The following is a 15,435-nucleotide window of genomic DNA, read 5'->3' on the forward strand; positions in this document are numbered from 1 at the left end:
CCAGCAGAGCCCTGGCTTAGCCCGTTAGTAAACATCCATGCAGCCATGCAGCAAGCGGGAACCAACCACACAAAGATGAGTCAGATGTAAGCCCTCCTCTCAAGGAATTTACTATAATGAAAAAAACAGACATAAAGATGATAATCACAACACACGTGACAAAGGAAGCACCGAGGACAGAGCAACTAACTACACAGAAGGGATGAGTCAAACTGCATTCCAAAGGAGTAACTGTAAATTCATAAGATTATGAAAGTAAATTCAGCCGAGAAGCTGAGAATAAATGTGACGCTGATAGAAGCACAGAAAACAAAAGGCAAATCTGAGATCTCAGGAGGTAAAATCTGACTAGGATTTAGTCATCAAGTTGACCTGGAAGAAGTTCAGAGAGAGATGAAAAAAAGTGAAGAGTGATAGTGTCACTAACCCTAGTGTGGCAACCATTTCATGATGTATATATGTCAAATCATTACGTTGTACAGCTTAAGCTTATACAGTGCTGTATATCAATTATAACTCAATAAAACAGGAATAATTTTTGAAATATTGCAAGATTTAAAAAAGGAGGAGGTATAGTTTAGGAAAAACTTAATGGTTTTTTGTTTGATTTACCAAAATAATGATATGACTGACCAAAGTGGAATAGAAATAACAGGCTATAAAGCTTAAGATATTTGGCTTATAATAGAGTGAATTCAAAAGGAACTTTCAGGCAGGGTGGCAAGAGCTACCCAGGCGAGGGGCAGGGTGGTGAGCCCTGGGGCCCAAAGAGAAAGGGAAACCCCTCTTGCACTCCAAAAATATCAGACTAATGGCACCAAACTGAGATGGAAACATTTATTGTTTTCTGTACAAAAATGGCCATGAGACAGGGATCATCAAAGGGGTTGGGGGCAGATAACAAAAATACAAATTTTAAAAAAGAGGAACTTTCAATTAAAAATGTCATTAGAAATTTAAATATAGGTTGAGTGGTCTAGACAGTCAAGGAATTATTGAGTATGCAAAGGAGATAAGTAAATTGAGAGACAAAAAAAAAAAAGTCTGAAGATCAGAACGCTGAGAAATGTTATTTAAAAGCTGGACATTGGACAAAGGGAGAAGAGCCAGAAAAGACCAAAAAGGAAAAAGGGAACACAACAAAAATATGAAGTTGTGATAAGTCATGTAAAGAGAAATCCAAGCCAGAAACTGTTCAGCATTACTCTACTCAAGGAATAAAAAGAGAAATGCTACCATTAAAAAAAAAAAGGCAGAATGATGACTAAGATGAAGTCACTCAATCTGGCCATGGGTTAGACACTGGAACACTGCAGCCTGACAACTGAGTATATTCAGCCCAGTACTGCCTTCCCTCTCCCTAAGGGTTTTCCGGCTGTGAACTTTAGTTCGTTATTCCCCATGCCCTCAACAAACTGGTATAGACCCTACCTTGTGAAGACGCTTGACTAGACCTTCATTGTATTCTTGGCTGCCCTCAATCATGCCAGTTAGGGGGTTAGAGAACCATTCTTTGAACTCGCGATGAGACTGGAAGACATGGGGCATCAAAAAGTGCATCAAGGACCACAGTTCCATGAGGCTGTTTTGCAAGGGTGTTCCTGTCAGGAGCAGGCGTCTCTGGCTGCAAAGAGGAAAATGGAATGAGAAGGAGGATGGTCAGCAAAACATCCTCCAAGCATCCACCTTCCAAGCATCCCACCCTTCAGGACTGCTGCTGAAGTCTGCTGCTGCTGCTAAGTTGCTTCAGTCGTGTCTGACTCTGTGCGACCCCATAAATGGCAGCCCACCAGGCTCCCCCGTCCCTGGGATTCTCCAGGCAAGAACACTGGAGTGGGTTCAGGACAAGTTTACTCTCCCACAAATCCTGGACATCTCCATCTTCACCTGTTGAAGTTGAGCAGTGACTGCCAGCGCTGTGACTTGAAGTTCTTGATGTTCTGAGCCTCATCCAATATAAGATAGCGCCAGTTCTTGCGGCGGAAGGCCTGGTGGTCCTGCAGCACCAGCTTGTAAGATGTGATACACACATGGAAGGCATTGGGCTTGGTCCAGCCCTGCAGTACCAAGAGAAAGTAGCAGAAAGTAGTGTGAAAAGAACGAACAAAAAGAAGACATCCTAAGGTCTTCAAGGGACAGCAATCAGGTTGGGAGAAGAGTCCCAGGAGCAGAATAGGGCAACAGAAAAGGAAGGAAAAGAAATTCATTTGAGGAAAGGACCTAAAAGTATAGGAGGCATCAACAGTGGAGGGGAGTGATCACATGGGGGAGCAAACCTGCCGCTTGAGCTTCCTCTCTTTCTGGGCTCCATAGTAAGTAAGGATTTTAAAGCTGGGGCACCAACGTTTCAGCTCCATCTCCCAGTTCAACATCACGCTGGTGGGGACAATGATCAAATGGGGACCCCAGTTACCTGTTTAGCAAAAGAATTAAAAGATGTACAGCACAGTGACTGCAGTTAATAATACTGTACTGCCAAGAGACTAGATCTTAAAAGTGCTCATCACAAGAAAAACCAAAATGTTTTATAACTATGTATGATGATGGATGTTTTATAACTATGTACGATGATGTATGTTAACTACTCTTACTATGATTGTCATTTTACACTGTATACACATATCGAATCATTATGTTGCACACCTGAAACTAATATAATGTTATGTTAATTACACCTCATTAAAAAATAAAAATTTGAAGAAATTTGGGGCAAAGGAATTTTTTAAATGATGAAAGATGGTTAAAAAATACAAACTTTGGAGTTCTGGTTCTCACATATAAACTGTGAACATTCTGTCCCAATGTCCCTTCCTAAGAATCACAGCACCATAATATAAATAAACCCAACTCACAAAACAGAAACAGACTCAGACACAAAAAACAAAATTATGGTTACCAAAAGGGAAAGAGGAGGAGGGATAAATTAAGAGTATGGGATTAACAGATATGCACTACTACAAGTAAAACATATTAAAAGGATTTACTGTATAGCATAGGGAATTACATTCAATGTCTTACAATAACCTAAAAGGAAAAGCATCTGAAAAAGAATTATGTATATATGTATAACCAAATCACTGTGCTGTACACCTGAAACTAACGCAAAATTGTAAATCAACTAAATCAAAATTGAAGGAGAAAATAAAAAAGAATCCCAGTGCCCACACTGACCTCTCTCTACAATTACTGATTAGATTCAATAAAGCTACTTAGCAGCAAGAGGGTTTCATGGTGCTGCAGCTGAAGTCATTAAACGAGCTTCTCAGGAAATTGGCCAGGGAGACCCAAGAAGGGCCCTGCCTAATTACCTTTCTCACAGGCCAAGTGGGCAAGCAGGGAAATGGTCTGGATGGTCTTGCCTAACCCCATCTCATCAGCAAGAATGCCATTAAGCTTCTTCTCATACATAGTAACCAGCCAGTCCAGCCCAATGTGTTGGTACTCTCGGAGCTGGCCCCGCAGGAGCAAGGGGATGGGTGTCTTCACCTGGTAGGGAGGAAGAGAGGTATCACAACGGAACTGAAGCATCTGTCACTGAGAAACAGGAAAGTGAAGATTTGAGAAAGCAGAAGCTTGGGCCTGGATATACCTGGGTAGTGGCCAAGGTATAACCCTTGGGCTGGAGACTTTCAGCTGCTGCAGCGATGTCAGTAATTTCTTTCTTAGGGCCTAGAGTGGTGGTGGGCCCTGGGGTGGGAGGTCCACTGCCCCCATCTGCCTCACTCTGCTCTTCATCCCGGGCAAGCAAGTACTCCACCCCAAAGTCATCATCTTCCTCCTCTTCCTCATCTGCTTGGCTCTGTGATCGGGACTCCTCAGATTCCTCAGACTCGGATTCCTCTGATTCCGAGCTCTCACTTGTTTCTTCCTCTTCCGAATGTTCCTCATCCTCATCCTCACTCTGTTCCTCAGCAGAGTCTAACGCACAAGACCAAGGCTTAGTGTTCATCATAGCTGCTCCTCCAGTACCTGCCCTTCCCAGCTCATCCCTCATGACCACACATTCACCTGATTGACTGCTACTATCCTCCTGAGGAGCCTCTTCAGCTTCTGTGGCCCCCTCTGGTTCACCGTCAGAGCTGTTAGCCTCAACTTCATCCTCATCTTCCTCTTCACTACTCCCAGAACCTGGGGCAGAGGCATCAGACGCATAGGCTCCTGCATACCGCTGCAGTAACTCCTCCATAGACAGCTCACCTGGAAGAGAAGTGAATGGTAAGCCTTTAGGTGCTTCATGGGGAAAAACAGGAGGTCTGAGTGGCGCTAGTTCATTTTACCTCAGGCTCTGCAGACACTGCTAGGCCCAGGTCAGAGGGGAGGCAAAAGAGTTTCCTTTCAGCACCAGCTACTTTCAGCTAAGCCTCTTAACATGGGCCAGAACCATGGATGGCACTGCCTTCATTGGGAAGGATGGTATCAATCTAATGAACCTCCCCTTTAAGGTTCAGGTTAAACAAGGCCACTATCATATTCCCACAGTTCTTCCCTTCACTTGCTCTCACATCACTATGTTCAAATTTCCACCATAACCAGTCATAATTTTCTATTTATAGCTATTCACTTATAAATCTGTCATTAGATCTGGAGTTCCTCCAGGAGGGATAAAGTGTCTTATTCATCTCTTTATCTCTGGCATTCTGCACAGAAAGACCAAGTGGATACTCAGTAAAACATCTGGTGTCACCTTCTCGAGCCAACTCGCTCAGCTCCATGGCATGATCCACCTCCCCTTCCAACTGCTCTTCAGCTGCTATGGTATCCTCTTCATCCTCCGCTAGGCAAGAGAATGAAACAAGACCAAGTGGGACAGAAGTTCAGGTCATACAGTCCAAGTAGAAGAGGTGAAAAAGCCTGAAACATCAGGTTCAGATGATTCAAGGGGTAAGAAGCAACAGGACTGAGAACAGGTCTGACCTTCATCCTCATTGGCAGTAAACTCTTCATCATCCTCATCTGGATGCCAAGGCTGTTTGTTGCGCTGTGTGACAGAGGGTGGGGGCTTTACCTGAATGGCAGAGGATAAGAAAGGAGAAAGCCTGTGGTTAGAGCAGCAAGAGAAAGACCCAACACTGAGTAAGATGTCAGAGTACTCTCTGTCCCATCGATTGACAGTTGCCACTGATACAGTCCCAGGGCAAAGATATCATCAAGGGTTTTCAATTTTAGCACCAGCTACCAAATCCTGGCCCCACGATCTGGGGGAGGACCTGTGAAAGTGCTAGAAAAGAAATACAGCCCCCAACAACCCCGTGCACTCAGACACATGGAAAAACAGAGCTTAGGTCCAGAAGAGACTTCAAGGTTCCCATCCCAGGTCCAAACCAGCAAATGAGTATTAGGGATATTTCATAGAAGTGACAAGGGCCAAGGTATGTTATTTTTTCAAGGTCACACAGCAATCCAAAAAGTGCAGTATGTTCTTCCACACATCAGAAATATGCCTATCTCAGGCTGTAACTTGCCCAAACCCAGATTCTTTCCCATCCATCCTCAAATGAGAGCGCAACTGCTCAGACCAGGGAGAACTCCTGAAAACCACAATGAACCTTACAGACCAGAAGAACTCAGTCCTTTTGAGGCTCTCCCTCTGCGCCTACTCTGAATCCACCTTCTATCCCCTTCTGCCATACCTTCAACACCTGAGAGGGTTCTTCTTCACCCCCTTCTTCAGGACCATCTCGGGTGTCACTCTCATGAGACGAGGGAGTTCCTGAGGGGCTGGAAGGCCCTCCTAGCAGCTGAGGGGGGAGGGAACGGAGCAGCTCTTCCAGTGGCAGTTCACCCTCACGACGAAGTAGCTCAATCTCACGCCTCTGGGTCTCTGCATCATTGCCTTCCTGCTGTTCTTCAACCTCAATCGTCTCCTCATCATCCTCTTCCTCCTCCTCTTGGGGTTGGAAGTCCCCATCTATAGCAGGAGAACAAGGTCACAAAGTCCACGGGGCCCTGCAAGCCACAGGGTGGGTTTTCAGCTCTGGAAAGGGTACATGAGGAAGAGTAACAGAGCTAAAGAGGACACACACCTTCATCATCCATCCGGGAACCTGGGGGTGGAGGACTAGAGGCAGCCGAGGAAGAGCCAAGGCAAGGGGAAGAACCAGCCTTGCTGGAGGCTAGCGGCTGGTTGAGGCTCTGCGACAGAAGGTCTGAGTACTTCTCAGTTTGCCCCACGATGAAGTCCAGGTGCAGGTCCAGGGCTTTTTTCCTCTTTTCCTCAAGCCGGGACTGTTGCTTGAATTGTACCACCTGTCACAAACAGGAAATGGAGGGATCACCAAAATAATCTTTTACTCTGTACTATTACTCAACATTTAGAGAAGCCTCCTGTATGCTAGGCCTGGGCTTTTCAGGAGGGAAGAGCTAAACAACCTTAAGGATGCTTCCAAGGAAAGCAGAAAGGAAGTACAGGAGAGAGAAGAGCTACCTTAGTCTCAGGCAATGGGGAAAGACTTACAAATGTATCTGGAGCTGAATCATAAACATTAAGTAGGTGTTCCCTGAGTGAAAATGAGGAGAAAGGCATTCCTAGCAGCAGAAAAAGCATGTATAAATGGCCATAGATATACAAAACAATGTTTGAAACGGAAAGGAAAAGAACTGGAAAGATACAAGAATGAAAATATAGACAGAAACCAGATAATACTTAAGAAACAATTACAACTTAATGTTGATATATGGGAGCAATTCAATTAATGAGAACTTAAATGTTATTTAAGCAGCTAAATGGCACAGGCAGGTTTTAGAAAAAACATGCTGAATGCCCTGCAAAGGACAGATGGCCTAGAGAAGTCAAAAAGTCCTATTAACAATCACCAAAGGCAGGGCCCGTATTTTTCCACTGTAATTCTCTTTCTCATAGCACTCAATGCTTGAAAGGTCCAACACACAACAGAAATGTCATTAGCATTGCAGAAAATCATATTTATTTACTCTCTCAAGGAGAATTTCTGATCATTCCTGTTACCATGCTACCCACCCATTACACCCAAAGCATTTCCCTTTCCCAGTCTCTGCTGCCTACCTTCTCCACATTGCTCCAAAACTGCCTAACATCCTTGGCCATGGCAGAGGCGATTCGGCGCAGTTTGGCCTGCTCCTCCCTCCGGGCCCGTTCCTCTTTCTGCCGCTGCTCCTCGTGGTGCCGGATCACCATTCGCACCACCTGTGGAAATGAAGTGAAAACACTCCAAGGCCAGACCCTTGGCCTTTCCCCAAGTCAAGAGCAAAGAGAAAAATCAAAGCCAAGAATCCAGTGGAGTCAGAGCTTGCCTCTTGAGACTAGAGGCATTTGTAAGCACCCTACACTATTATGTTTGGTTCCCTTCCAACCATCAAGGAAAAGCAACCCTAAAACAAAAATGGAAGGGAGTAGGCCCAGTTGAAGACATACCTTACGGGCAACACCCCGTTTCCAACGGCGCTCCTGAGCAAAGTCAGCAGAGAGCCACTGCATCTCCTCACACAAATAGTCCCAGTGGCCCTTGGGGCGGGGAGGTTCAGGCACTTTAGGGAGCCTCTTCAGTGACCAGAAACCCTCCTTCCGCAGCTCAGCAATTCGAGTCTCAATCTCAGCCTCCTAACAAGGGAGAGTTAGATCAATTAAGTTACTGGACATATACTTCATCTCATGACCGTGGCTGAATCCTTGGGCTATGACTACATATAGGCACTGACTGGACTGAGTATTACATGCTTGTCTTGAGTCAACATTATCAATACCAGCTCCAAGAGTTGATGTTATATGCTCTTCAGGTAACTAAAAAAACTTTCAGAAAGATGAAGTGATTTACTTCAGACTACACAGGAAGTGATAAGGACTGAGAATTAAAAATAGGTCCAATGACTCCAAACACCAGATTTCATGCTCTTTCCGTTAATTCACACTTTATGAATATAGGCAAGACTTGGGAAAACAAAACCCAAGGGGAGCTTCCCAGAGAACAGGGGACAGCAAGCTTCCTTACTAACTCTAACTACAAGGGATTTCCATGGCTGGCAAATTCTTACACAAGAATAACCATACTTATAAACAGATACTAAAATTCCAATTGATGTAATTCTGTTTTTTAAAAACATTTTATTTTGTAGAGATTACTGCAAAATTATACACAAAAAGATTAACAGTGATTAGTATAACAAAATTATGATACTTTCTACACTGATTATATCTCCTAAGAAAAATGAAAGCACTTGAAATTTTTATTTAATAGAAGTGACTTAGGACAACTTAGGACAACTGCCTCCATTATTTCTGTCCTCTCCTGACAAAAGTTAAAGCAAAGGGACTAACGGCCATTGATGAGACAGGGAATTAAATGGCCTGATGGTCACCAAGGAAACACGAAGAAAGACATGGATATTAGACCAACAACTCTCAAAGCTGAGCATGCATCAGAATCATCTGTACTGCTTTTAAGAGTATTGGACCCCATGCCTAGAGTTTTAAATGGGTAGGAAAAAAAGAGGTGTGAAGAATTTGCATTTCTAGTAAGTTCCCAGGTAATAAGGCTGATATTGCTGGCCCAGAGATCACATTTACCTCTGCTAAGTATAACAGAGACTACAGGAGACAAACATAAAGTGGAAACTAGTAAATTTTAGAAACCAGCTAAATTTTTTTTTAGCTTACAAAGCACTTTCATGTCTATTTTCTCCTTTAACTTAACTCCTTTTTTTAAAATTAAAAAAAAAAAAAATTATTTTATTACTTTTATTTACTTGGCTGTACTGGGTCTCAGTTAACACATGCAGGATCTTTAGTTATGGTATGTGGGACCTAGTTCCCTGAGCAGGGATCAAACTTGGGCCCCCCACACTGGGAGTGTGGAGTCTTTTTTTTTTTTCATTTGGCTATGCAGCATATGGGAACTAAGTTCCCTGACCAAGGATCACCCCCTGCACTGGAAGCTTGGAGTCTTAACCACTGGACCACCAGGGAAGTGCCAACTTAAACTTTTAAGTAGCCCATTGGCTATTACACCATCCTTATTTTACAGAAAAGAAAAGGAGGCTCAGAGTTCAAGCAACTTGCTCAAAATCATGTAAGTCAAAGCAGAGCATATATTCTAAATCAAAGACAAGGAAAGAAGTGTTAGGTACTCATGGGACACAGGAATTCCGGGAAGAAGACTCCCAAGAAGCTTCACAGGCCTTTCCAATACGTACATGCTTGGCCTGCTCTGCAATTTCAGCATGGCTCTTCTCCCACTTTGGGCCCCTGTTAGCCAGGTCAGTAGGCTGGGGTAAGCTGAGCCCCTCCAAGGGCACTGTGGCACCATCTGGGGGCCCTGGAGGTCCATCCAAAGAGGAATCTTGAGCTATATGCTGGGGGGAGATGCCGCCTGCCCCACTAGAGGCTGGGGAACTGGATGAGGCAGGGGACACGGGATTGCTGCCTGTCATGCCGTCCGACACCATCTAGAAAAGACAGAAGTGAGAGATAAAATGAATGCCTTAAGGGGTTTTTAGTACATTACTTCATTCTATCTTCCGATGAAAAAACTCTGGAGTAGGGTATCAACCTCATTTTTATAAACACAGCATTTGGGATAGTTTTAATAAGGTTTTCAAGATGGTAAGGCCAAGTTTCCAGTAAACACTTATCATGCAAGAGGAATTATAGCCTGACATTTACATAATTCCCCAATTCAAAAATACTAAGATAGCACATGACTTCAAATCTTAATGATTTTTTCAGAACCTCCATGCTGCTGCTGCTGCTAAGTCACTTCAGTCGTGTCCGGCTCTGTGCAACCCCATAGACAGCAGCCCACCAGGCTCCCCCATCCCTGGGATTCTCCAGGCAAGAACACTGGAGTGGGTTGCCGCTCAAATAAACAACTCCCTATTTTTCCCTCCATTTCACAGCAAGTATGGCAGATTCATCAATGTAAATAAATCTGAGCTACCACCAAATTTAAAAGGTGACAAAAAAGCCCCAAATCACCCAAACCTCTGCATGTTCATCACTAGTCTTGTTAAGGTTTCCTTTACTGGAGAGGTGGGAGAGGAAAAGGAGGGTTGGTCATTGTTCTCAAACATCTACCTATTACAAGGTACTGCACAAACAATAGTAAGTAGAGAACAAAGTCCAACTTAATTGCGGATAGTGAGAGAACGCATGAAATTCTGGCACACAAGCTTCACAGTATGCCACTCAAATTCCTACCTCGACTGAATTATGAAAGACATTATGTCACAGAATTTCCCAGGCAAATTACAAATATCAAACCCATAACCATCAAAAGTCTACTGTATAGAAATCTAGGTCTGTCCAGTTTTAAAAGTCATGATTTTTTTCCCCAATCTCCAACATTCCCTCAATATAAGAAAAAAATCAATATACCCCATCTATAAAGCTTACCTCCCTTCAGTTCCAAAAGAAATTGAGCTATTCTCAAAGCACACAGTCTTGAAAGCATTTTGTCACAAAACTCATTTCCAACCTGGCCTAATTCAAACTTTTGAAGATAATAAGGCGTTTCCATGCTCTTAAGAGATCAACGTAACACTAATGTAAAGTAGAATATGTGTATCCAACAGGCTTGACAGCCCACCTGAGTATCAAAAACTCTCCAAACTCAGCTACCTAGCTAGCTAGGATCGCGGAAACATGGCTAAAACCTGCCACATTCCTTCTGCCTCAAAGCCAGCAGCCCAAAGCAGCAGCAGAGAAGGAATCTACCCCACTTTCGAACCTGTGTTTGCAAGATTGGGAGCTGAGGGTGAGCAGGGGAGGGGCAGCTCTGCATGGTCCCACTCCCAGGCTCCTCTTTGGATGCCTGAAGAACGACTGGGTCGTTGTCACCACTGCTGCTGGCCGAGGGGCTGGCGTCCGGCTGCAGGGCATGCTGGGAGCTGGCCTCATTCTGGGCCACCGGCCACCGGGACCCGCCTTCCAGGGCCCGGGGCCCACTAGGGCGTCCCAGCCTCCGCTCAGGTCCACCGGCCTCTGGAGCACCTAAAGTAGGGTAAAAACAGTAGAAAGTGATTTAGAAAGATTAAAGAACCTTTTTAGAACCCAAGAATAACACTAACAAATAAAGATAACTGAACAGTGATTACAGCTTAAGTTTCTTGAGCATCTATTATGTGTCCAATTCTTAGTACTTACTTGATGTGTTCTATAATTCTCACATCTTCCTTATAAACCAGATACTTTTCAAGCCATGATAAATGTTTATTTAGTTCCTTCTACATGCTGAAAAAAAGAACTATGCAGAAAAGATGGCTGACCTACATGGAGTTTACATTCTAGTATTTCTTTTGGAAGTTAGGAAATCAGAATGCAAATAGACCAAATGACTTGCACAAAGTCACACAGTAAAGAAGTAGGAGGAGGAGAACAGACTAAGACAGTCTGATGTTAAAACCAAAGAATGTGCTCCTCTCCCTGGTGGAGGCAGGCTGTGATTCAGATCTCTATCCATAGACCCAGTACTGTGTTGCACCACAATCATTATCTTAAACATCTCTCCATTAGCATCAGTATATGAAGCAATATTTGAGTCCTCACCTGTGTGAGCTGAGACCACACCCCCTGTGAAAGTCTGCACTTCCACGGTGCCGCCGTACTGAGGGGAATCACGCCTGAAACAGGGAGGAAAACAGCAGTGAGGAACTAATTCACATCTACCAACACCCATCAAAGCCTTCTTTACACCAACTTTTGAAGTTTTTTTTAATAAACCCAAGTCAGTTCAAAGGCTGAAGAGAATTACAGTAGTAGAAAAAGATCACATTTCCAAAAATTAAAAACAAACCATGTGTTGTGAAAACAGAATTTCCTAGGGATATGAGACTCTGGCTGGGGAGGAGAAGCTGGCCAGTGAAGCCTCGACAACAAGTTTAAAAAGCTGAAGGGTAAAAGGCTCCAACCGCTGAAATTAACAAAGCCAAAAAAGCTGTCACATCCAGAAGCTCAAAAGGTGCTGGCTGCCTGGCAGCCTGCTCTCCTTTCCAGTGAGGGCTGAACACAGGAGAATCCACCCTTTCTCAGGGGAGCCCTTCTACTCCTACACCTGCCCCATAAGACACTTCCTCAAACACCAGAACTAGAGCTACCTTAGAGTAGCACTCAGAGGTGAGGAAGGCTTAAAAGCAAAGAACCATACTCCGGAAATAGGTAGGGTAAACCCACAAAAGGCCCGGAAGTGTTTCCCCAGTGTTTAAGGAAATTCCTTAACCACGGCGCAGCCTTTGATTCACTCCCTGTTCCACAAGTCACTGGAATCGCGCTAACAACCAGAATCAAGAAGTATGAACTCTCGACCCCCGGCTTCATTACCGTCTCCCAATGCGTCCCAACAGCCTGACCCAGCGTGACCCCTGACCTCTGCCCCAACTTGCCACTAGCCCTAAGATGGCCCCGCCCCCTCCTAGACTCCCACCCCACCCAACGTGAGCGACTGGGGGAGGGGCCCGCGCGTGCGCGCCTGGAGGCGGAGAGAGCCGGCTGCGCGCACCGCCCGGGGGCTCCCGCCAGAACCCAAACCCACGCACACAAGGGTCGCAAGGCTAGGCAGTCTTTCATCCCTGCCGGTCAGGGAGCACCCCCCCACCACCACCAGACCGCGAAAGGCTGAGATAAGGGAGAGCTAGTGCCGCCAGGTCCTAGCTCCTGACTGGATATGGTGGGCGCGCGCCCCGACTACTCGCCCCACGCCCCCCTTCCTCTTCCCGCGCGCCCCTGAGAGGGGGCTGGGGTTGGTGGGCGGGCAGGAGCGCACCTGGGTCCGTCCTCTCAGGGCTCGCTCGCTCGCTCAGGTACGCGTGCGCAGACCGGCGGGAGGGGAGAGGAGACGCGCCCGGGCCCAGCGCCGGCCAGCCTGGCCCCCCTGAGCCTGTCTCTATGGGCGCGCGCCGACAGCCTCGCGCACCGGCCCCGGGGCCCCGGCCGAAGGTGCGCGCGCAGCATCCCGGGAAGGTGGGAGGGGAGGCGGTGGCGGAAAGATGCGCGCGCAATCACCCGTCAGGGGAGGGGGAAACTGTGAGGCGTCCGCCATCTTGTCTCCCTCTCCTTACCTGCGTCCTCGGGGGCGTGCGCACCACCCCCCTCCCGCCGAGGAGGGGGGAGGGCCCCCTCTTGGCCGCCGCCTTCGCGGCCTTTAAATTCCCCTGGGGCCCGCGGCTACTACCACCGCCTTGCTTCCACTGCTTCCTCTCGCGGCACAGTGATGCAGGCGGGCGGTGGGAAAAGTGGAAGACGCTACTCGCAGCGAACCGCCGCCGCCGCTTCCGAGGCCTCACCAAAATGGCCGCCGCCGTCTCGGCCGCCACCACCAACACCACCGCCACCACCACAGCTCACTATCGCTACCGCCGGCGCGGCCGTCTTCTCGCGAGAAACAGTAACTGGAGGTTGGGGGAGCGAGGAAGCTCGCGTGCTAGCGTAGGGCGCTGCCCGAAGCGCAAGGCCGGCTGGGAGATGTAGTCCGCGCAGAGACAGCGCTTGCCCGCTACGAAGCGTTTTTATCCACTACGGAACCTGCCGTTGAAGCTGCATTGCGGCTGCCAACTCGGATGAGTCCGCCCCGCTTTAATAGATCACCCGGAGTGCTAAAGCAATTTCTCAGGTACTTTTAGCTAGTTAGCCGTGGAGCATGGGTCTCTGGATTCATATGGCAGTCCAGTTATGTAGACCTGCTTCATCTTACACAAGGGTTGTTGTTCAGTCTCTTAAGTTGTGACCGACTCAATACCACCCCATGGACTGCAGGTCGCCCGGTTTCCTCGCCCTTCGCTATTTCCCAGAGTTTGATCAGACTCATGTTCATTGAGTCAGTGATGCTATTCAACCATCTCATCCTCTGTCTTCCCCCTTATCCCCCTTCCCTCAATCTTTCCAAGCATCAGGGTCTTTTCTAATGAGTTGGCTCTTGGCATCAGGTGGCCAAAGTATTGGAGCTTCAGCATCAGTCCTTCTAATGAACATTCAGTATTGATTTCCTTTAGGATTGACTGGTTTTATATCCTTGCAGTCCTAGGGACTCTCAAGAGTCTTCTCCGGCACCACAATTCAAAAGTATCAATTCTTCGGCGCTCAGCCTTCTTTATGATAGTATTCCCAATAACTCCTAAGCATTTATGCTGTTTGCCAACTTTCTAGGTTAAGTACCCTCTTTGAGAATCTGATATCCTCACCAGATTCATAGCCAACCAGCCTAAGTCACAAGGATACACTCACAAAATTTACCACCTAAAGCCTACCCTAGGAGCCAGGTTAGAAATCCAGGGTAAAGCTCTCATTCAACTTCTCTTCATTCACTCAGTTTAGCTCTTCCCCATTCTACTCGAAGAGTTGATGATTCTCTCTGTGTAAATGATTTAAAGTACTGTTTTTTCTTACAGTAAAGACCATGAGTTGAAAACAAAAACCTAGAAGGGCCAAGAAGGTAATGTAAAAGCAAAGAGCAAATGAGGAGTGCCAGGAACAGGAGACCATATGCTCTGTCCAAAAGTGATAACCACTGTTCAAACCACTGTCCCTGTGGTCGCCCTACAGGAATGTAGGCCAAAATACATCAGATTCAGGCTGTCAGTTTGCTGCCTCTGTTCTTTGCTGGAGCCTTAGGGCACACAGAAGCATACAGGATGGATCGATTGAAAATGTAGATAGATGCCCGTCTATTTAGACCCAGTTCAAAGTGTTTTTTTCTAAGCCAAGATTACATATTCTCTGAGACACCATCATAGAACTGCACTGAGCTTCCAAGAGTCTCCGATTTCTTAGCCTTACCATATAATTTTTTTTAATCCGTTTTCAAGACTTTTCCTTCAGAATTTAGCTCAAAGGCCACAACCCCCAGGTGATCTCTCTTGACCACCCTCAGGCTGGTTTTATACCCCTTCTGGTTCCCACAGCCTCCTGGGCTTCTTAAAACACTGATTAAATTGTATCTGGAGTCACAGTCTGTGCACCCCACCCCCAAAACTGTTGTTAACCCCTTGAAGGTAGGGCCACAGTGTATACATGACAATTCTCAATGCCAGTCTCAGAAAGAGTATTCAGGAAATTTGTTAGTAATCACACCTTATTTTAAAATAAAAACAAACTAATAGTGGTTATGTGAGCTCCAGTCTGAAATTGTCTTCCATTTCCATGACTGTAACTGTGGCCCAGCCGCCATCGTCTCTTGGCTTGGATTATTCCTGACTGGGCCTCCCAGTTCCACTCCTGTTTTCCTTTACTCTGTTCTCCGCACAGCAACCAGAGTGACCTTTTCATATATATCAGATCATGATGCTCTCACACTTAAAATCCCCAAATGGCATCTTAGTCCTCTTACATGAAAATTATGTATCATGGCTTAACATTCCCATAGGACAGACATTATGTGGAGTTGAAGAATAAATATATGTGATTCAGATTATATAAAGTTTTAAGAGCAGCAAAAATTAACAAAAATCAACAATAACCAGTGGGGGAGAAGGGTT

General features: G+C 45.9%; 1 protein-coding gene and 1 non-coding gene across 5 annotated transcripts in view; both read right to left on the minus strand.

Moving 5' to 3' along the window:
• LOC102402970 (Snf2 related CREBBP activator protein) overlaps positions 1 to 13,329 on the minus strand; it is a 30,834-nt gene extending 17,505 nt beyond the window's left edge. For 2 of the 4 annotated variants that reach the window (XM_044936373.1, XM_044936370.1), the window contains exons 1-16: positions 13,024 to 13,162; positions 11,516 to 11,589; positions 10,698 to 10,960; positions 9,166 to 9,417; positions 7,391 to 7,576; positions 7,022 to 7,162; positions 6,024 to 6,246; positions 5,631 to 5,908; positions 4,915 to 5,005; positions 4,685 to 4,774; positions 4,009 to 4,197; positions 3,590 to 3,918; positions 3,309 to 3,486; positions 2,277 to 2,413; positions 1,888 to 2,057; positions 1,432 to 1,624 (exon numbers count right to left, since the gene is read on the minus strand). In XM_044936373.1, the coding sequence (XP_044792308.1) occupies positions 1,432 to 1,624; positions 1,888 to 2,057; positions 2,277 to 2,413; positions 3,309 to 3,486; positions 3,590 to 3,918; positions 4,009 to 4,197; positions 4,685 to 4,774; positions 4,915 to 5,005; positions 5,631 to 5,908; positions 6,024 to 6,246; positions 7,022 to 7,162; positions 7,391 to 7,576; positions 9,166 to 9,417; positions 10,698 to 10,751 (2,511 nt within the window). In that variant the 5' untranslated portion in view covers positions 10,752 to 10,960; positions 11,516 to 11,589; positions 13,024 to 13,162. Of the gene's footprint in view, positions 1 to 1,431; positions 1,625 to 1,887; positions 2,058 to 2,276; positions 2,414 to 3,308; positions 3,487 to 3,589; positions 3,919 to 4,008; positions 4,198 to 4,684; positions 4,775 to 4,914; positions 5,006 to 5,630; positions 5,909 to 6,023; positions 6,247 to 7,021; positions 7,163 to 7,390; positions 7,577 to 9,165; positions 9,418 to 10,697; positions 10,961 to 11,515; positions 11,590 to 12,728; positions 12,868 to 13,023; positions 13,163 to 13,248 lie in introns of those variants that run through there. The other 2 variants (XM_025275548.2, XM_044936371.1) reach the window with 2 other exon arrangements.
• Positions 5,092 to 5,222, minus strand: LOC112581927. The gene has a single exon (XR_003106599.1). It is a non-coding gene; the product is annotated as a small nucleolar RNA SNORA30/SNORA37 family (small nucleolar RNA).
• Positions 13,330 to 15,435: the final 2,106 nt, after the last annotated feature.

The sequence above is a fragment of the Bubalus bubalis genome, chromosome 24 (assembly GCF_019923935.1).
Source record: "Bubalus bubalis isolate 160015118507 breed Murrah chromosome 24, NDDB_SH_1, whole genome shotgun sequence".
NCBI lineage: Eukaryota > Metazoa > Chordata > Mammalia > Artiodactyla > Bovidae > Bubalus > Bubalus bubalis.